This window comes from Pinus tabuliformis, chromosome 6 (genome assembly GCF_031772625.1).
Source record: "Pinus tabuliformis cultivar Carrire ecotype Pingquan chromosome 6, CPIR1, whole genome shotgun sequence".
NCBI classification, from domain to species: Eukaryota; Viridiplantae; Streptophyta; class Pinopsida; order Pinales; family Pinaceae; genus Pinus; species Pinus tabuliformis.
The window spans coordinates 1643601800-1643625335 of NC_142292.1; the positions used below are offsets into that span (position 1 = coordinate 1643601800).

The 23536-nt window shown below is 37.7% G+C and overlaps 1 protein-coding gene across 4 annotated transcripts in view; it reads left to right on the forward strand.

The window, feature by feature from the left end:
* Positions 1-23536, forward strand: part of LOC149265256 (Saccharopine dehydrogenase) — a 314496-nt gene that overhangs the window by 189368 nt on the left and 101592 nt on the right. For all 4 annotated transcript variants that reach the window (XM_089429228.1, XM_089429225.1, XM_089429230.1 and 1 more), the window contains exon 8: positions 8104-8227. In XM_089429228.1, coding sequence (XP_089285354.1) covers positions 8104-8227 — 124 coding nt within the window. The remainder of the gene's footprint in view (positions 1-8103; positions 8228-23536) is intronic.

A 23536-nucleotide genomic window follows, 5' to 3' on the forward strand; every position in this document is an offset into this window, starting at 1 on the left:
AACGTCCGACGTGCTGATCGTAATACCTGCGTTTTTTTTTTTTTTTTTTTTTTTTTTTTTTCTTAAATTAACCTTCTTAATACTGCTCAGATCTGAGACGGCTTGGTTATGGCGTGATTCCAATGGAGCAGCTACGCAAAGACTGCTGAAGAAGCTTTGAAAAAAAACTGATCTTATTGCCAACATGTATCCGTTGCCTTGTGCGGGCTTCTAATGGCGTAATGCTTCAGCCGTAATGCCAGCAAAAAACACTGCTATCCCTTTTCAAAACGTTTCAGCACCTCCCTTTTCCGGCAGAAAGTCGTGCAGCGGAATTGCAGGTGGGGATGAGGCAAATATGCAGGTCTCAAGCAGATTTACAGGTTCCAGGAATGATCTTCGACGGCTGGCAGAGAGGCTGCAACACGCAGGCTTTGAAGGAATTAGCCAGCGCCAATGAAAACTTTAAATCTTTACCTGGCTCAAAATTTGTTTGATGAAACCCCGAAAATTTCTAGATCACATGTACCTGTTATCTGCAAAAAAAGAAAAACCCTAACATAATACATGCATAAAACAAAATTTGAAACCCCAAAAAACTGGTTAATTTACAGATTTTGGCCCTTTAACAGCCGGATTTATCAATAATTACAGTGATATTATCAGAATTTAATTTAAATGTAAAATGCTTCAGAAAACCCTGCATGCATTCATAAGAAAAATATTTCGAATGATAAGCCCGGGATCAAGAACTGGCTGGGCTCTTTCAGAAAACACAACCCGGGAGTTGGCTGGTTCAGCCGAGAACTTCCCCTAACGCCCGGTAATCTGAAAAAAGGGATTTCCTGCACAGCTTAAAATCAACCATCAACGTAGAAGGAGAAAACAATAGTGAAACCCTGATCAAATGGAGATACTTGCCAATATATTTCAGAATCTAAACTATCATTCAAACCCCAAAGATCAGACAAGATACCTGTGCCTAGATCAATCTTCATTAAGCTATCATTAATGGCTGAAAATAAAATTATGCAGAACAAATAGAACAATCTTACAGCATTTTCAGAAGAGTAACACCAGCAAGATTTTTAACCCCAAAGTCTTCTTTATTGCACAAAAAAAATGAACTACAAGAGAGCTTCTTCAACACCAGACTCACAGATCGAATCTTCTTTCAAATGACCCCTAGCACCCTATTTAAAGGAAAAGATGCCAAGGGCTAGTTCGAGTGATCCATGTTGAAATGATCTCGACCGTCGATGAGAATCAAGACATCTCTTAATCTCATCCGTCGATTTATTAAAAAATGATATTTTACATGCATTCACTCAAAATATTATTATTTTATTATTTTAGGGTTTTTGTTTTATTTTATAATTTTTTATATTTTTATTTTTTTTAATTTTTTTTAATTTTTTTTATTTTTCAATTATTTATTTAATTTATTTAATTTTTTAATTCATTTTAAGATGGATCCTCGAACTTAGCCTTTGGAAAAATCACCTAGGACCTAGGACTTAAGCCTTATGAGGGGATCAAAACATTTTCTAACCCTCAAGACACTTTACATCATGACATTTACAATTTACATCTTAAGGGAAAAAACCCATTCAACACAGACCCTCATAAACCATCCAGTTCTGCGACACAATTATAATCTAGCAGATTAACACACTAGGATTCTCCTATAATTCTAATGACAAAATCCATCCCGGCTTTGGGGTCAGGCTGAAGGAAAACTCTGCCGATTATGGATCGGTGAGACGAAAAACCTTCCGGGACGTAGATTACTCTTAGAAAGTTAGGTCCACCTAGGCAATTTACATACATGACTCATATCTGCTAAGATTATTTACAATTCATACATGCAGACTGGGTTTACAATTAAATCGATCAAGCTGCTGATGACTGCAGGATGGCACGGACATGTCAATCTAGCGCTACCCCTTTTTGCGAAGAAAAGGGGGTGTACTGCTATAGGCAGTTGACCGGTAGTGGTCAACAATGTGCTTGTTTCTATTTCATTCAGTTGATGATCTATAATGTGTTGAGCATGTACTTGTATTTATTTCCAGTATTTACATGGTAAATAACTTGTTAATTAACATAACAAGTAGGTAGGAATAAATCAGTAAAGTGCATGAAGGGTTTCTAACATGTCAGACTTAGAAATTCCAACACTTCCCGCCTTGGTCAGCCATCTGATCTCTTCTTGGCGAAGAGCTGCCCACATCTCTTCCCATCTTGGAAGATCAACTCTACCCAAAATGCTTTGGACAAATGTCTTCTAATCCTCGAACACTGCATTCAGGGCAATCCTCACCATGAATTCCTGATCCTGCGTGGCCCCTATGGAAGTAAGTTGGTCCCGAATCTCTTGCAACCTACTGAGGTATAGATCTATCTGCTCCCCCTTCTGCATCTGATATGACCACAGCTGATTCTCCAACAACATCTTCCTCTGCACGGAAGTGCCCTGATACAATGTCGTCAAGGTATCCAATATCTCCTTTGTCGTGTTCTTCTCGGCAATATGCTGTATTACACGATCCTTGCCCCCATCAAGGATTATGCACTTTGCCTTCGCCGTTGCAGTTACACGTTAAGGTCTATGGAGTTGTTTATTCCATCTTTCATCAATGATTCTCCATAGAGGAATATACTTTTGTCTTTTATTCCCATACATTGACTTTATTGCCACTTTAGCTCGATTCATGGCCTCATAAACAAAACCCATGGAGGGTTTATCACCATTTACCATTTGCAACACTTTTATAAGAGACTCATTGAATAACACTATCTCTTCTTCCTTTTCCCAAAAACTTTGTTTGTAAATTACCTCTTTCCCTTCATCCTTTTTGCTCCATTGAGACGCATTCCATTCATCACAAGAAAACCTCTTCCACAATTTGGATTTTTGTTGAACAATGGATTGCAAGGAAAGAAAGATTAATGGAAATAAAGTAATCGCTGACTGGATGAGTTGTCTACCCCCAATTCTTTTCTTCATAAGGTTCAAAACCCATGTGCAGCTATAGATGTACTTGATTATGAATTTTTCTTGTTTCACACACTTCTTCACCCACTTAATTTTCCCAATACTCTTAAACATGAGGTCCAAACAATGAGTTGCACATGGAGTCCGACAAATGGTGAGGTGTTTTTCCTTCAACATGGTGTGGGATCTTCTGTTAGCCCATCCATCCAACATGATTGTGCATCTTGTTGTTGCGAAATCTAGCAGGCCTTGGAGAGTGGTACCCTACAAGGCTAACACTACACCAAGTGGTAACAATGAGGTAGTAGCCCACTATCATCACAACTACTATCCCTTGCTCACCTAATAGGTATTCTAGGTTTTGAGGTATTTGGTACTTAAAGGCTTCTAATGGAAAGACACAATTTAGGTACAAGGCTCCAATAATGAAGAAGGGGTAATTTGCTTTCCAAATAAACGCCAAATTGAGGCAATGCAAGACCTAGGGTTTGATTGATTTGTTGTGTGAAAGGGTTTCCCATAATGTATTTCAAAAAGGCTATGTCACATGAAACCCTCAAGAATCCCCCAAGTTGAAGCTAAACCAGACTAGGGTTTGATCTTAGGGCAAACAACTAGGGCAATGGAAATTATGGAGGAAAATGGAATGAATTCCCACCAAGGGGATGAATTTGAGGCAACCACCACCAACCTTGATGTTTAGACTTTCGAAGACTAAAAAGATCCCTTCCTAGTCAATGTATACTAAGCCCTAGATGGGCACTTGACCTTAAGAGGGTCGAATTAGGAAAGAGGGAGAAAGGGTTAAAGTTTATGGATAAAATTGACTTGATCACCAATAAATGGATGGCTAGTGCCTAGTCCTAGGGTTGATGGAGTCTATGGATTCTTTAGGTTGGCTAAAACTTGTAAAAGAGTAGGGATATTTTGATGCCCTAGGATTAAAACCCTAACTATTACGTTTGTTAGGGATCAAAATTTATTTGGGAGAGCTAATGTAAGATCACCAAGGGGATTGTCATTTACATATCATACAATGAGTAATGCATGCAATAATATAACCTAGCTTCCATAAAATATATATTCAACAAAATTAGGGCACTATATTTAACCAAGATCACCAATTTATTCCATACATTAGACATGAAATCAGAAATTTTCAATAAAAAGACACAAGTTAATATGCATGTACAATCCAATCATTGATCCAAGACTACTTTCCTAGGAGAAGAATATAGCTCAAATAAGAGTTCCCTTCCAAAATTAGGGCCTTGAACTCGCAATGGTATTTCCTCCCTAGGTAGGGGTGGCTAAGGGACAACCCTATTAGGTTTTTCCAGCTCCTAAGGGGAAGTAACATTTCCTTAGTCCACCCTTCAATCAATAGGTGTTAGTGAATAATGATGGTACAAAGGGGAGAATACTTCATGGCCAAGTGCCATGGTCAAAGGGACCAACATGATGTGGATCCACATCCTGGGTGTATAGATGTGAGGAGGGAGCAACCGTGGATGCATTGTTACCAACTTGGCCTTTGTTTATCCACCCCTCTTGTGTGCGTTTTACTTTTGCTTGATTTTTCTTTGTATCACTGCTTGTATCTCAAATGGTTAGAGTTTGCTTTGAATGATTTATAGCAGTTGTAATACCACTTAATGATGAGGCAGGTCATTGCCCGTCGGGGTTGGGACATGCAAGGGTTCCTTTTTATGATGTAATGGAGCATCATGTGCTCAGGAACCAGGTGATGGCCATAATGAGTGCGGTAGAGCTCATGCTAGACTTTTTTCCACGTGCTAATGTGTATGACCCATCCATCATTTGCATTTTGATATTCCTTTATTTTATTTTGTGGCCATACTATGTTCTTTCCTTTTATTTTAGCTGCATCAACCTCCTAGGGCAAAGTTTTGGGCCCTACCCAGGTATGTGGATGTATGGGTTCCAAATCCAGAGAACCAATGATCAGTTGAACCCAAAGAATGGAGGTGGAATATGGGCTTGTAGTGTAAGATGAAATGTGTAAGTATGGAATAGGGAAAGATGGAACATGCTATCTCAATTGAGGCTTCTCGAGTAGTGCCCCTCCTATACCCATTGGGCCACTAAGGGAGGTCCCACTGGACTAGGATCAAAGATTAACCCCCAATTTAAGGTGAGAGAATAAGATCATGGTCAAAACCCTCTTTCTTCCAGGTCACCCCATAGTTCATATCAAAAGCCCAAATACAAACAAGCATAAGCAGCTGATTGCAAAATGTATAAAGTAACTTTTGATCAGAAACCCACCTTCGTCTATGTGCTCTTGCCAGATCGGTGAGAAAGTATATGACTGATGCAGGTGGCAGAGACAAAATGGCACACCATCAGCTAGTGGTGGCTGTCAGGGGCTGCATGGCTGGCCGGCTAGATGCGAAGAATGGGAGATTTTTTTTTTTCCGATAGGATCACCCACTTTGGTGGGTAACACATCCTATTTTACTCCATGACTCCTTGAACTCTATGAGGTATTCATATATTGTTTGGACCTGCCATCACTCAAAATACACCATAGGACAGCAACGACTCCAGGACCTGCAACAAGGAAATTTGTGTAATAATTGATAAGCAATCAGAGCTAGGTCACTAGCTAACTGCTTCTTCATTTGTACTGGTGCATTTCCAATCACAGGGGGTTGTCACTAGTGTTTATGTGTTGAAACTCACTTGAAAATCTGTGTTAGTATGACAAATCAGCATATAAAAATAATCTTTGGTATGCAAGCAAGCCACCAAAGACCTAAAAAATTTGAGAGTTAAAGAAATATGAAAGAGTTTTATTTTTCAATAGAAAAATATGAAAAGACAATAGAGAATAACATGCACTCTAAATGATAAATAGTAAATACAACTGAATTAGAGGCAAAAAAAGCACCTACGCTGCTGCACAAAAAGAATTAATGCAGCAGCAAGTTCTAAAATTTGAGAGAAATAGCGTAGCCAAACTATGTTTGTATTAGTCAAGAGATTGGCTGCAACATATATATGGAAATATATACTATGTATAAAATGCTCCTGGGATGCTTCACTTGTGGGATTTTTGTGAAATCGCACTCTGGCTCATGAATCACTCTGTGCTCTGGCAATAATTGCTCAGAAATCACTCGGAATTCTGATAATTTTCAGAACTGAAAATTCTGGAAAATTTTGAGTTTCTGAAAATCCTGTCTTAGTATATTTCCTTGTCCTTAGGATCCATGTTAGTTGGTCTGCTTGAGCAAACTGCTGAAATTATGCCTTGAAATTCACACTTGTGTGCATTTGAATTTCTGCCAGTCTGGCATGGGATTCATGAAGACTGTCTCTGCCATTATCAGGATATACACAATACACTGCATCTTACATCCTCGAAATGTGTGATACAGGCTACTGCATACTGTCTCAGGATGTGCACTACAAGCTGGTTCATGCTATCAGGATGTACATTATAGTGTATTATGGGCCTCAATATTTGTGCTTGTACCAGTCTTCTGTTACAGGCCTCAATATTTGTGCGTGTGCTAGTCTTATGTTACAGGCCATGTAACTTGGACTACCATGCCTCTGCTACGCTAATTTGTGCTTTATTGCCACAGCTAGAGTATTTTTCTCTCATGTTTCTCCAAAGATAGTTCTTCTTGACTATATAAATATTTGTTCTTCACTCATTTGTAAACCAATAGTCTACATCACACTGCCCAACACTGGCTTGGTTTAAGTTTTACAGTCCTCCTCTATCTTCCGCAGGACTGCAGACTCCTTCACCATTTCTCTCCTTATTCTCTTCTTGTTGTGTTTGATACCATGTTAGAGAAACCAATGTTGCAAATATTGTTTCAGGGAATATATTGTTGAGGGTCCAAAATTAAACTTACAAGACATATCAGGGAAAATATCAAAAAATATTGGCAAGCATAAACTTGGAGCTGAGAAACTCAAAAACTATTGGCAAAATCGGCAACCCGAACTTGAAAAATATTGGACATATCAGGGAAATCAAAGATATTTGCAACACTTAAAGAAAACACAAAAAATTTAGGAAAATAGTACAACGAAAAATCTGGGAGAGAAAATTGTACTTGGTTGATCTTATTCATGGTGTAACGTCATAATTTATAGGCGAGAGAGGGTTGTGGATTACAAAAGTTAACTCTTTTATCTTCTTGATTAATGACTTCCTAAGACATGACTTCATCATCACATTACGTTATTACATGGAGTGCCAATATGACAAAATTACATCACATTAATAAAACTCAAGTCCTAATATGGCCATTATATTACTTACTCTATTATTAACACTATTCTGTATTCAATGTTATCTTCATATTACTGAAATTAGGCACCACCTGTAAACATCCTATGTCTCATGGTTGTTTTTTTGCAATGTATTCCCTAATTCAGTGGAATAGTCCAAGATCTTATGAATCCAATGAAAGAAAGAAGTATCCAAACCATGAATCTCTAATCAATAGCGGTCAGTTGTATTAATAGATACCAGCATGCTAAATTTTTTGTTGGGGTTACATAGTGGTTTAAAGTTTAAAGTTTAAACTGTTAACATTTTGGTTACCTTTAGTGATTGATAAACAGTTTCTATAATGCAACTGATTGCTATTGATTAGACATTCATAACTGACTGCTAATGTAAATATAGTTAGACATTGTTTGGGGGGTTAAAGTTTGGAGGGGGGGAAAATTACGGTAACCAATATGCTTATTTTATCTATGAGAAGGAAGGATGAGACATAATTGATGATTAGTCTTTGAATCATTATAGTCTGTGTAATTAGTATTTTTATTCCCCGTTGTACTCTGTCATCATGGCTGCTAACCACTGTTACTTATTTTGCTGTGAGATCTTTTCCTTCTGGTATCTTTTACAAGTTATAGTCATCCACATTTGTTTTCATACTAGATAGAAACATTAATGCAGTCCCTTAATGTAGTAATTTTGTATCATCTGTTTCCGTATTGTGGTAAAAATGAAAACTCAGTTTCAACTCTCAAGTAGGGGTAGGGATAAATACTGCCCTGTAATTCCCAAAGTGCTACTCTGGGGTCTGAACTACATATTTCATTTATGATGGATCCTCTTGTTATGGCAGGAACTTACCAGAGGTTGGAAGCACTCACGAGGTTCTAGGGGTGCCAACTGTGAGTGCACGTTTTGGGACCGCACCATTTTTCTGGAATTGGGCAATGTCAGCTGTTGTAAATCTAGCCCCTGCGGTATGTATGTCAGTTTTATCCTAGAAGCTGCTTGAATCTGTCTTTGGTTCAAATTCCTGAATCTGTATTACATTAATTAGCTTCTTGGATAGTGATTTGAGGTGTGATTCATAGGAAGCAAAATAACACACTATGATTGTTGTTCTCATCGGCATTCAAAGATGTTTCTAAACTTCCAGGTCACAAATAAATATCCTTGTCAGTGTGGAAATTTTGAAAAATGCATCTCTATACAAATTCAGAAATTGCACCTCAACCTTAGGGCTGAATCTGAAATGTAAATTACAGTGGTACATATTTCACTTCTGTCCAACTCAATACACGAGGCAGCCCAAGAAAATAAATACTGAACAATTGTACTTCAAGGGAACAATCTTTCCATCCTTAGGGCATGATTCCCAACATATAACAGATCTGAAACTTACTTAATTACAGTAAATTTATTACAGCCATAAATCTTCTCACTTAACTTCTATACATTTCCCACATCACTAAACAAAATATGCTCACTATTATGCTAAATCAGCATACATAACCAGCACTAGAAACTACTCAATAATTATGAGAACATAAGCTGAACTTGGATATGCAAGTACACAAAGTTTGGACAGCAAAGAACTCTTCACATGTACATAAGATGATCTTACAAGTACATACCAACAGCTTATTTCAAGATGGTACAAGATAGTCCTTTATGCTTATTATCGCAAACTAGGGCTCTCCATTACTCCCCAAACCCTAGCTAGGGTGACCACAACAAGCTAGCACCACATCAACTGTAAAACCCTGGCCATGGACTCCTAACTAGGAACTGTTCTCACACAACTTGCACTTCTTGAGTTAAATTCCCAAAGTTCAAGTGAGCATTTGGTGTAACTAAGAGGGGACCACTATCACTTCTATTACCTATTTGATTAGCATTGTTGCCAAGGTTTGTGCAACCTACTGGATGGGCACATAGAAGGTAAGGGCCCATTGTCACCTTAGCCCAAACCCCCACTATTCAGACCCAACTTCCTTCTAAAATGTTAAGGGAGGAGTTCCAATTGATACTTCAACCAACTCCAAGTAAGTCTACTGCCTTAAATGGGGATAAGAAGAGGTGCAGGAATTAATTCTTGGGGATGTCCTGCTGTTTATGTGTATGATTATGTAGCAGAAAACTAAAATAGCAATAAAACTACACCGTTTGGTGTTAAATATGTCATATAAATACTCGAATATGATGTAGAGGAAAGTCCTAACCGATTATGATGTTACTTTTTAGTTTGGGTAGTTCGTAAGGGGGGTTACTGTAATGACCCATCTCGATTCACGAGTAGAAGAGCCATATTAGCATGTATACGACGCATGCATATGATAGCTACATATGCATGCATCACATATATCGCATTAGTATACATATTAGCTGATATTGTAAAATGTTAAGTATGGAGTAATGAATTAATTATTGAAGTACTAAGTAAATACCTAACTCACTAGAACATAATGAATATGTAGAGTGGGGCACTAAATATACCATCCCTATAATATGAAACCAATTAAGGTACTATTCAAAAATATATATATTAATAAATACAAAGAACTTTACAAGGTAAAAGTGAAATTAAAATAAATAATTTTTTTTATATATTAACTAAAAGAATTATACATGTTATTTTAAAAAAAAATATAACATAAAACTATATCAAGAAAAGGAACTAAATAATATAATTAAAAAGGCATATGACATAAACATTGAATAAAGTTCTTAAATAAAATATAAAGACTAAAATAGTCGACAAAACCTATTTCTTAAAAGTAAAAGAAAAAAATCAAATCCATTCAATTTAACCAAACAATGTTATTTATAATGAAAAGTGATTGCCTTTTAAGATCAAGGAGGTTCACGTAGTACAAGTAAAATAGATGGACAACAAAAGGGAGATGGTGGAAGGAAGGGAAGACGGTGAGGTTTTGGAGATATAAGGAGAAGCGAGGGAGTGCAGAAGGGGGAGTTTTTTTTTGGGAGAAATGGAGGGGAACCATGAAGGAAATTGGGAATTGAAGATTAAGTCGCTGAGCTGAGAGATTGGAATTGAGAATTAGAGATCTGAGCAATTGTTCTTGAAACTTTTGGGCACGGGGTTAGAGTACTTCGATTATGAAGTATTTTGAAGCTGGGTACCAAGGATTGTACCTAGTTTGGCTAGGAGGTTTTGATCATTTGGTAACCAGAGCGAAATTGGAGTGAGGACAACTTGGAATCTGGAATCGACATAAAATTCAGAAGAAAATAGGTATTCACAGTGAATTGATAAGTTATGCTCTTAAATTTCATTGTATGCAATGTTCTAAGTAAATTCTAAGTTTTTGAATTAGAACCGATACAGTAAAATTTTAGATTTAAGGCTTCATGGTAATTCTCAATATGAATTTGTCAGACTCTGTTAAATTCATTAAATTTAGGGCATTTTAGAGATCTGCATATGGTATCAGAGCCATCTTCAAACTCTCGGACCATTTAAAGGAAGTGATTGTAATTACCTTATGTTTTAACAATGTCATTATTCTGGAAAATATAAAAGAAAAACAGAGAAATGATGTGATTTGAGGTCCAGGTTGGACGCCTTCTATATGATGCTATGATGCATTAATTTTATGGAATTAAGTATATGTAAAATGCCATAAGGTTAAAGGCATTCCGAATTTAATAACTCGAGCTAATCGTTACTGAATTGCTAGGAAAGTCGACAACTACTGGTCAAAGGAAAATTAGCTTTTGGCCGACTATGCAACACCGACCAACTGAGGTGATCAACCCACTGTGCATGGTTTTCCTGGGTCAGCTTACTGCTTGATCATTATGTGGACTATTCGACCGAACTTGCACTGTGTCGGCATGTGATCTTCACAATTTGCGTTTCTTGCGCTTTTACCTTTTTTTAAACATTTGAATAGGTTTTTGTGATGGGAGAGGATTTGAACTCGGGACGCATCGAGGTGCTACTACAGTATGTACGTGAAAATTTGTGAACGAATAAGGTGGCAGGTGTGTTGTGGGGCCATAGGTATCTATAGAAAGAACACGTGAAGATGTTGTTTTATTCAACTGTCGGCTTAAACATTAGCATTCATGTAATAGACTTTTTGCTAGAATTAAACGAAAATATTTATGGGAGCCATGCATAGAGAAATTAACTAACTCCGGGTACTTAAATAATCTCTTCAATGCCAACTCCGTCAATGTGAATCATTGACATTATACCAGAGATAACACGCAAATCATATTTATTATAAAAAAAATTCGTTCCAGCTAGGCAATTATAAAACATAGGATATGGGGGCTTTATATATATATATATATATATATATATATGTTGTAAAATGTTTATAACTAAATGAATTCCTCTTTGTTAGATCCATCAAGTGGACATTTTGGCGATAAACTCCTCGCAAGTCCAGACCTCATGGCAGCTCCATCCTCTGATCTTTCGACCTCCACCATTGATCAGACATGTGTGTGTTTGGTGGGGTCAGCATTTGATCGAGGCCATCCATTCATTGAGCCTTCGCCGTCGTCGATCAGTTGAAGGACCCATGGGTTTAGCGGGGTTGTTTATATTTATGAATATTTAGTTTGGTGATGGGGGTCCAGGTGGCGGGGAGGATGTGGAGGCGAGACTGTGTAGTATTGTTTGGCATAACGCATCGTGCATGGGTAAGTGGAAGGGCCACACCCATATGTTAATCTAATTTATTTTAGGATAGTGAGCAGGGTGGATGTGAAGGGGTCTGTAGGAGGGCCCACAATTTCCTCTTGAATTCTATTTAGTTTACATATATGGTCAATGGGTGTTATACTATATGGTATTGGGGATTCATTTTGTTGTGAAGGAATAATGTCATTTTAATTTTTATTACAATTATTCGGCTTCATAGTGAAGGCCTCAGCGAATTTCTTTGTTCCAGCTCCACATATGTAGGTGTAGAAGGCATGTGAAGGCCGGTTTTGCGTCGAGACAAAACAACAGATTTTGAACCCAGATTCTTTCGCCAAGTAATCAAGTGTTTGAACCCAGATTCGTTGAGTTTTGCCCTAATTCTTTTTCGCCGGTAGAAGTGGAGTCATCCCGTATATTCTTTTCGCTATAGCCAGAGACACTCAGGGTAAACCGATCTGTAGGGACTGTGGGCAAATTTTGAAATTTTGAAGCTACCTATTAGACAACCTTTTTGGCTTCAACTGTAAACAACAGATTTTGAAAATCTGTGTTCAGATTAGAATTCATTCATGATATTGGTTGTGGCCTGAATGCTTTTAGGTGAGAAATTTTACTTGTTCGTAGGCTTTGGACAACAGTGTGAGCATTGAGCAATGAACAGTGTGGACAACAGTGTGAGCAGTGTGGTTAACAGTGAGAGCAGTGAGCAGTGTGAGAGCATGGAGCTTTTTATGCAACAAAAGTATTGAGTAGCAAGCAAGGAGTAGCGATAACTTGAACAACCCGGAGTAGTGCGAAGTAATCTTGGCATTTTATAGACCCACATATTTCATGAAACAGGTTGGACGACAAATGAATTCAAAATGACAAAGAGACAAGACATTTCAGAATAGGTGGAGACAGATGACTTAGGACAAGTGAAAATTACCTCATTCGCGAAAGCTGGGAAGTGGGTTTGGGTTAATGCCAAACAATATCGGGGCATTTTAAAATGAAGACTAGCCCATCTAAAATGGGGGCAGAGAAGGAAAAAACGGCCTAAAAAGGAAATTACTCTAGCCCTTCGCAAGAAGCACTCAAACAAGTCCCCTCTACAAGCATGTGGCAACAAGAAGTCCAAAGGAAAAGTCATTGATGATTTTGCCTTATATAGTCCCACATCCACACCTCTCACCTGGTCATCTGATCTTTATGTGAAAGAATTGTTAAATGCAAAACAAAGGTTGGAGGTTTTAGAAGTTAAAGAGCAGGAAAGAGATCATAAAATTAATATAATAACAACTGAGAACAAGGCTTTGGCAGAAAGCAATAAAGTTTAAAATAACAAGTGACATTGCTATAGGAAGCTCTCCTGATAGGGAAGACAAAATGGAAATGCGTGAAGGCGGATGTGCAAAACATAAAGAAATCTGTAGTGGAAAGTACATAGGTGGTGAATGCGAAATTATCCCAGGATAAAGGGAAAATGATTGCCCAAATAGACTACCATGAAGAGAAAGTAAGAGAAGAAAGGAAAGGAGATTCTACCAAAGTTTCCAAAACTTGGGCTCAAGTTATTAGCAATTTTGCTAATAAGGAAGGAGAAACAAAGATTCAGGTTCACAACATGCAAGATAGAGAAGGCAAAGAAAGACAAGATAGGGCAGCAAACATAATTATTAAAGGGGTGAAAGACTATGGGAAAAATGAATGTACTCTTGACCTTGCAAGAGACTTCTTGAAGGACAAGTTGCTATTGCAAGGAAAAATATGCCAAGCATGGAGGGTGGGTAAGTTTAACAGGGAGAGAGCCAGGCCCATAAAAGTCATCATGCCTAGCTTGCGTGATAAATATATCACTCTAAGCAAGAAACATCTCTTGAGGGGTTCTCGTTTTTTCCTAGAAGAAGATTTAACTGTAAAACAACAGGAGGAAAGAAGGGAGGAAATGTTAAAGGTTAGGGCAACAAGAGATGAAGGCAAGAGAGCATGGATTTATAAAGGCAAAGTTGTGATAGTGCGATTTGGACCTCCTTCCAAAGCAGAGCGGCAAGATGGTAATAAAGAAGAGGCAACAAGCTCTTCAACAAGAAATCAAGAAGCAAGGTTAGCATGGGAAAGTAGGGACAAAGACTCAAATGTGAGTCTTGCATGTCAAAATAAATAGCAATCAAGTCATACCCAGGTTTCCTTAAGATTAGTTTGTTGGAACTGTAGAGGTTACCCATGAAGACGAGGACTTGGGTTAGGGGCCTATTGCGGAAGATAGAGAGATATTTTGCCTCATAGAAACACATGAGCACGAAGGGTCCAAGACACGTTTGTTTGAAATTTGAATGATACTGGAAGATGCTAGTGTGGAACAAGGCATCAGGGAATGGCAAAGGGAACAGGGGTATCATGGTTTTAGTAAGGGAAAAAGAAGGCCGTTTCATTCAGCTAGAAAAATAAGACTCAAATAAGCAATTCATTTGGTTTAAAATATCAGAAAATGGAAAGCATATCAGAATTGCAGCATGCTATTTTGCGCCGCAAGTTTAAAAAATCTACAAAGGTAGAGGGCTTTACCACAAAGATCCATTTGCAGCCTTAAAAGCGGATATTGTAACTTATTCACAGCTAGGTGAAGTCCTTATAGTGGGTGATTTCAATGCTAGGACTGCAAGTGAGCAAGCTAGCATTCTTTGTTGTAAAGATGATTGCAACCCTATTTGGCTTACAGAAGAGAGTAATCATCAGTGGGAAAGAATTTTAGAGGACAAGGACTGCAATCTCTTTGGTGAACAATTTCTTACTCTATGTGGGGTCTTTGATTTAGTCATTTGTAATGGCTTGACTAGATGGGCAAAATCCGGTAATTTCACTTACAATACTTACAATGGAGCAAGTGTAGTAGATTATGTAATTTGCTCGCGTGGTTTTGTGAGAAAATGGAGGAAGTCTTGATTGGAGATCAACTGTGGGACTTAAAATAGGATCACAAGCGAATTTATTTATATTTCTCTTGGACTAGAAGGAAACAATTAGAGTAAAAAATTCAGCATGTCGAGCAAAACCTCCCACAGGGCAGAATTCTTTTCTCCCCAGAAAATTGTAATACCTTCAAAATGACGCTAGAGAGGCTCTTCGAGAAGAAGAAAATCACAATTCAAAACCTTCATAGTCATGAATTAACACATTTAATTCAATGCGCACTTGCAAAGTGCAAAAGAGCAAAAATTAAGAAGTCTGAAACAAATTGCTTTTTGGTTAATGCTTGGTTTGACGAGGAATGCAAAAAGGCAAGGAGAATGTGGAAAGAGTCAAACAAGGATAACATAAAGCTCAAAGATTACAAGCAGTTATTAAACAAGAAAAAGACTGATTTCATGGTTTTAAGGAGGGAAGAACTAATCTTCCTTGGAAAAAAAAATCCCAAATTATTTTGGAAGGAGCTCCAATCGAAAAAGATACAAACTAGAAATAGTATTACAACTTCTAAATGGTTTGACTATGCAAGACAACTCTATGAGCAGGATCCCAAGGGTGACCCTCCCCCCTTGATCAATACTGATACTGAACTCTTCACGGTGCAAGAGGTAGAGATGGGTATCAAGAATTTGGGTGTTGGAAAAGCAAAAGACTTAGTTGAACTCTAGGCAGAATATCTAATGTGGGGCTCAAAACTTCTTACACCTCACATTACAAAAATTTTCAACAACATCATACAACAGGGGCTCCCCACAGATTGGACAACTAGTTTGGCAATACCTCTTCTCAAGAGCGGTGACATCAATAATCCCTCCAATTATAGGACCATCATGATAAACCCTTTGTTTGCAAAGCTATTTGGAAGCATGCTAGAAAACAAAATTGGCAAGTGGGCAAAGTAAATTACTGAAGTAGCCTACACCAAATTAAATATGATTTTGAAACATAGAAACTGAGCAAGGAAATATAAACACATAAGACACAGTTTTTTTTGGACAAATATCCTTAGAAAAACCCAACTTGGGAAAACTGGTGTAGCAGTGAGGGTTTTATTTTATTATGCAACAGTGAAATCTGAGTATATCTATGGATGCTCAATTGGCAATCCAAACAGCAAGAAAATTTGGCAGAGATATTCCCTAAGCAACCCTGACACTCGTGTTGCCTACACTCGTCCTGCACTTGCGCGTTCCTACAGTTGCGCATTCCTACACTCACGCGTTCCTACACTCGCGTGTTCCTGCACTCATGCGTTATTTCACTCGCGCGTTCTTGCACTCACGTGTTTTTGCACTCATGAGTTCCTACACTCATGCGTTCCTGCACTCACACGTTCTTGCACTCACGAGTTCCTGCACTCGCGCGTTCCTGCACCTGTGAGTTCCTGCACTTGCGAGTTCCTGCACTGGGAATAACTCAGCCTCTTGCTACTGCCTCTCCGGATCTCGAAATCTTCCTTTGGATCACTATTCCTGCCCCTCTACTGCAAAAGATCTCTTTGATCAGAATTTCCTCCTGAGATCTTTTCACTTTAGAAATTCGATCTCTTGATCTCTCAGTGTGTTTTCCAAATGACCCTCAAGCCCCTTCTTATATTTTCCTGTTGGACAACCAACGACCTAGATTAATTCCTAATCAAAGGCTCAGATCATTTTGACTTGATCTCCGTCTTTATCTAGAAGATTCACCCACAATTAGATTAATACCCATTAATATTTTAATTTTCCAAAGTTTAGACTTAGGAACTCCATTAAAAATATTAGTTATTGTTGAATTGAGGCTTCTGTGATCCATATCAAGTTTATGAGAAATTTTTCGGTGTAAATCACATGATATTTCATTTGTCGACACGTTTCGAACCACCCAGTGTGGTTCATCGTCAGGACAAGTTGAAGAATCAGATCTAGGTTGCATGTTAAGTAGTCAGAGCAGAACATCCAACGACTATATTTTTAACCAGGCAACGACTATATTGACCAGCTAACGGCTATATTTGGCAAGGAAACAACTAATTGGACTGGACCAAGGGAAAAGAGAGCATAACTATATTTAATTAAAAATTAAAATAAGTTAAAGTTATGGATTTAAATAATGATTAAATCAATAGTTAGTTATACTATTATTAAATTAAAAGGGGTTTAAATTAAAAAGCTAATGGGACATATGAATTTAAATTAAATATACATAGAAGGTATTAACTATTCCATATTTATTTTAATTTTTATTATATATAATTTTTTTTTTTAGAGGTTAATAAAAATTAAAATCCTATTTGTTAGATCGATTTGACTAACCAAGCTATTAAAATAAATCAATTTAATTATTATATAATAAGAATAAATCTTTTCTATTTTGAATTTATTTAATTATTTATTTTAATTATAAATTAATAAGTCAAAAAACTTATTATCATAGATGGAATTTCAATATCAAAGTAATTATTTTTCTTTTTTAATTAAGTTAAAATTTTGTATATAACTAATAGCTTAAACTAAATGCTATTTAAATATCTTATACTATATAAACTAACCCACCAAAGAGGATCAAAGAACAATGGCAAAAGAGAGTAGGTTAAAGGATAACAAGGGGAAACTAACTTATAAGAAAACTAGAACAAGCTATAAAAAGAGGGAGGGGAGGAAGTGAAGAACACGACTAGGAAGTGAGGGCTAGGACCCAGCAACTACTGATCTTCCAGCTGTCCTCTCTATTGAGATTGCTCGGCCTTTTTTCAATCTCAAGGGCTTCCCTAAATTTTTGGTGATGGAACTGCGAAACTCTAGCAATAACATTGGCCTCCTCGATACAAACATGATGTTTGGTTTTCTCCGCATGCTCTGCTAGAGTGGAAGACTTGGTTCTCCTATGTTTAAGGTTAGCTGCGTGCTCACTAATCCTCTAATTAATGGAGCGTCCAGTCTCACCAATATAGGGGGTCCCACAGGAACAAGGAATAATATAGACACCCTTCATGTCCTTAGGGTTGATAGGATCCTTCACTGATCGGAGGGACTTACGAATGGTGTTAAGGGGTCTAAAGGTCGAGGGAACATTATGTTTCTTAAGAATCCTCGCAATCTTATCAGTGGTCCCCTGCACAAATGGTAGATGGACCCCTGGGACCCGTTCTTTAGGTTCTCTTTTAGTTAACGATTTTTTGGCAGCTTTGAGGAAAGCTTTTTGACCCAGGTATCTACTATAACCATTTTCAACAAAGACATTAAGGAGACGGGATTTCTCTTTCTCAAAGCTCTTTTCATCAGAGATCCTTAGGGCACGAGTAGCGAGGGTGTTGAGAACACCTAACTTCTAAGCCGAGAAATGGTGGGAACTGGCATGAAGATACTGTTCCGTATGTGTTTTCTTTTGAAACACTTGGTGGGAGAGGGAACCGTCACTATTCTTTGAAATAAGAATATTAAGGAAAGGGAGGCAACCATTGACTTCTTGTTCCCTGGTGAACTTAATGGCCGAGGATTGACTGTTGAGATGATCGAAGAAGAGATCTAACTCCTCTTGGCCATGAGACTAGATGACATTAGTGTCATCTACATATCTTTTCCAAAGTTTAGGCAGGAGGCAGGCTGAGTTTAGAGCCTTGGATTCAAAATCTTCCATAAAAAGATTAGCAACGACAGGGGATAGGGGTGAGCCCATGGCAACACCATAGGTTTGCTCAAAGAACTCCCCTTCAAAACTGAAAAAGGTGGAAGTGAGACAGATCTCAACTAACTGAGCGGTATTGGGATCCATTAGGCAGTTGATCACCTCCATGGCCTCATTTATAGGGATGCAAGTGTAAAGGGAAACTACATCAAAACTAACAAGAATGTCCCCAGGGTCAAGCTTAATGTCCTTGAGCTCCTCAACAAAGGAAGCAGAGTCTTTGACGAAGGACTCTGTACGGCCAACTAAGGGTTTAAGCTTTAAGGCAAGAATTTAGCAAGAAGTTAGGTAGGACCTCCAATGGTGTTGACAATGGGCCTTAGGGGAGCTTCCTCCTCGTGAATTTTAGGGAGCCCATAGATCCTAGGAGTGATAGAACTGCTCTCAATGAGTTTATGGTGCAGGGAGCCCACTGAGCTACTGGATTTGATGGCAAGAGCCATAGTCCTAGAAATCTTCTTTAACAAGTTTTTGGGAAGCTTCTTATAGCTTCCACTACTATGAAGATGATCCAACATCTTATTGCGGTAATCTACTTTGTTAAGAATGACAGCAGCCCCACCTTTGTCGGCTTTCAGAACAACGATCTCTTTGTTTTGGTTTAAGGATCTGAGGGCTACAAATTCTTCCTTGCTAAGGTTGCTCTGAGGGGGCTTTGCCTTCCTAAGGACAACGGTACAATCTTGTCTAATAGTGTCCTTAATACTATCAGGTAAACTTCTAATCCCAAACTCTATGTCACAAATAATGTCATCGATCGGGATCTTCTTAGGGGCCAGGGAAAAATTTAAACCTTTACCCAAAAGCTTAAAAACCGAAGGGGGAAAGGAGAAACTAGATAAATTGATAACCTTATTATTAATATGAGATGGAGGGGGAAGATTAATATTATTATTGTTATTACGATTCTTATTAAACATAAAATTATTGTTTATATCAAAGTTGTTTATATGCCTGTTAAGAATCGATAACTTATTATTATTATTAATATTCTTATTATCATCAATAAATACATTATTACTACTACTTTTTTTTTATTATTTTTCTTAGAACTATAATTGTTTGTATTATCATTAATAAATACTACATCATCATCACTATTATTATTATTATTATTATTATTATCACTACTACTATTATTATTATTATTATTATTATTACATATAAAACTTAAATCATTATTATTAAGAACAATACGCTGGGGGAGGTTTGTGCCTTCACTGTCGAGGCAGATAGGGCCAACCATACCTGCGACCGGAGCCAAGCAACAGTCCCGCACCGGTGAGATTGAGAGCTGGTCCACCGTTTGTTTAGATAAACCAGCCGGACATGAATCGATGAGGGAAGAACCAGGGGTTTGACATCGAAAACCAGCACTGGATTTACTCAAAACTCACTGAGATAGGTTTGCTAGCAAATCGCCTCTGCGTAATGAAAAAGAGCTACAAACTGAAGAAACGCTATCATGCAATCTCTTGACCGGATCAGGCTGACTTGAATGGAGTTTATCCTCGCGCGCTGGTACAATGGAGTTTAGTGTGGAATAAACCCTTAGGCTAGGCTCGAAAGAAGCAAGACCACTCGCTGAGCAGAGATCAGACTGTTCAACATTCTTAGCCAAGCCGGAACGAATAACAGGAGGATAAGGATCTAAATTAAAAGAAGATTGGAGCGGATTGAGGGGACCAGAGGAAATGGCCTCTTCGTTTGTGATCGCTGAGTTTCCTTTAACCTTCAGCGGTGGGAAAAAATCAGAAACCCTCGAAGAGCCATAAGATAACCAATCCTGGAGCGCTGATTTTTGATCAACTGAGACATGGCTGTGGGAAACCACTTCCGTGGATTCGAAAGGGCCAATGGACAACGCAGCTTTCTGGTCCAATTTATCAAATTTCGAAGCTTGTTTTTGCTTTCGGATCTCTTCCAAACGCAGGGATTTCAAAGCCGAACAAGCATCTATCCTGGCCCAAAGGGAGGCGGAAAACAAGTTCGCAAGATCCAAATGTAATCCCATAAGATTACGAGAGAGCAGAATCAGGTATCTTCTGACCTTGTTGATTTTAGATCTTAATAAAGCTAAACTGGCCTTAATGTGTTTGTTGAAAATGGTTATAATAGATACTTGGGTCAGAAATCTTTCCTCAAAGCTGCCAAAAATTTGTTAACTAAAAGAGAACCTAAAGAACGGGTCCAAGGGGTCCATCTACCGTTTGCACAGGGGACCACTGATAAGATTGTGAGGATTCTTAAGAAACATAATGTTCCCTCGACCTTTAGACCCCTTAACACCATTCGTAAGTCCCTCCGATCAGTGAAGGATCCTATCGACCCTAAGGACATGAAGGGTGTCTATATTATTCCTTGTTCCTGTGGGACCCCCTATATTGGTGAGACTAGACGCTCCATTAATCAGAGGATTAGTGAGCACGCAACTGACCTTAAACATATGAGAACCAAGTCTTCCACTCTAGCAGAGCATGCAGAGAAAAGCAAACATCATGTTTGTATCGAGGAGGCCAATGTTATTGCTAGAGTTTCACAGTTCCATCATCGAAAATTTAGGGAAGCCCTTGAGATTGAAAAAAGGCTAAGCAATCTCAATAGAGAGGACGACTGGAAGATCAATAGTTGCTAGGTCCCAGCCCTCACTTCCTAGTCGTGTTCTTCACTTCCTCCCCTCCCTCTTTTTATAGCTTGTTCTAGTTTTCTTATAAGTTAGTTTCCCCTTGTTATCCTTTAACCTACTCTCTTTTGCCATTGTTCTTTGATCCTCTTTGGTGGGTTAGTTTATATAGTATAAGATATTTAAATAGCATTTAGTTTAAGCTATTAGTTGTATACAAAATTTTAACTTAATTAAAAAAGAAAAATAATTACTTTGATATTGAAATTCGATCTATGATAATATGTTTTTGGACTTATTAATTTATAATTAAAATAAATAAACAAATTAATAATTAAATAAACAATTAAATAAATTTAAAATATAAAAGATTTATTCTTATTATATAATACTTAAATTAATTTATTTTAATAGCTTGGTTAGTAAGATCGATCTAACAAATATAACAATTCTAACAAATAGGATTTTAATTTTTTATTAACCTCTAAAAATATATATATATATATATAATAAAAATTAAAATAATTTAATATGGAATAGTTAATACCTTTTATGTATATTTAATGTAAATTCATATGTCCCATTAACTTTTTAATTTAAACCCCTTTTAATTTAATAATAGTATAACTAACTATTGATTTAATAATTATTTAAATCCATAACTTTAACTTATTTTAATTTTTAATTTTTAATTATATATAGTTATGCTCTCTTTTCCCTTGGTCCGGTCCAACTAGCCATTGCCTTGTCAAATATAGTCGTTAGCTGGTCAATATAGTCGTTGCTTGGTAAAAAATATAGCCGTTGGATTTTCTGCTCTGACAATTTGCTTTAGTGCTAGATTTGCTCTTCCTGTTTCATATCAACAACTCTGATACCATGTGAAAATTCCTAGATCTAACAATCTCAGGAATTCTACTGCAACCAACTGAATCTTCTTCACCTAGATCATAAATTACATTACAAACTTATTTCAGATTTCTTCTTGAAACATTGTAGTAAATTATTGAAGTAACCTACACCAAATTAAATATGATTCTGAAACATAGAAACTGAGCAAGGAAATACAAACACATAAGAGACTGTTATTTTTGGAGAAATATCCCTAGAAAAACCCAACTTGGGAAAACCAGTGCAGCAGTGAGGGTTTTATTTTATTATGCAGTAGTGAAATCTGAGTACATCTATGGATGCCCAACTAGCAATCCAAACAGCAAGAAAATCTGGCAGAGATATTCCATACGCAATCACGTCGCTCGTGTTGCATGCACTCGCATTCTTGCACTTGTGCTTTCCTACAATTGCACGTTCATGCACTCGCATTCTTGCACTCGCGCATTACTATACTCGCGCATTCCTGCACTTGTGAGTTCCTGCACTCGCGCTTTCCTGCACTCATGCATTCCTGCACTCGTGCTTTCTTGCACTCACGCGTTCCTACACTCGTGAGTTCTTGCACTCGTGCATTCCTGCACTCACATGTTCCTGCACTTGCGTGTTCCTGCACTTGCATGTTCCTGCACTTGCGAGTCCCTGCACTCCAGCGTTCCCGCACTCGCGTGTTCCCGCACTCACGAGTTCCTGCACTCCAGCATTCCCGCACTCGCGTGTTCCTGCACCCGTGAGTTCCTTCACTGGGAATAACTCAGCCTCTTGCTACTGCCTCTCCGGGTATGGAAATATTCCTCCGAATCACTATCCTTGCCCCTCTACTGCAAAAGATCAATTCAATTAGAATTTCCTCCTGAGAACTTCTCACTTTAGAAATTCGATCTCGTGATCTCTCAGTGTGTTTTCCAAATGACCCTCAAGCCTCTTCTTATATCTTCCTGTTGGACAACCAATGACCTAGATTAACTCCTAATCAAAGGCTCAAATCATTTTAACTTGATCTCTGTCTTTATCTAGCGGATTCACCCACAATTAGATTAATACCCATTAATATTTTAATTTTCCTAAGTTTAGACTTAGGAACTCCATTAGAAATATTATTTATTTTAATATAATTGTCTCTGGGTTGAATTTCCCAAAACGGTTTCTGGGTTATTTGGAATGCATGTGCCCAAGCCTCCCTGCAAAATTTGAAGCTTAGAGCACATCCGATGCTACCCCAAATCAACATTTATAACTCTTAATATGGATAAATTATAACTATATAATGCTTGTTAGATACTAGAAACATTAAAACACCTTAATAAATTATGAAGACCCATGCATTTTATAAGTATTATTACGCATTGGGATAGAACACCATGCATTAGGTCAAGGGGTAGCGATACCACCCTCCTTGACCTCAATACCTGTAAAACCTGCCTAGTAGGTAAAAATAGCAAAAAAAGCTATACCCGTATGAGAGCTTGAATTTAT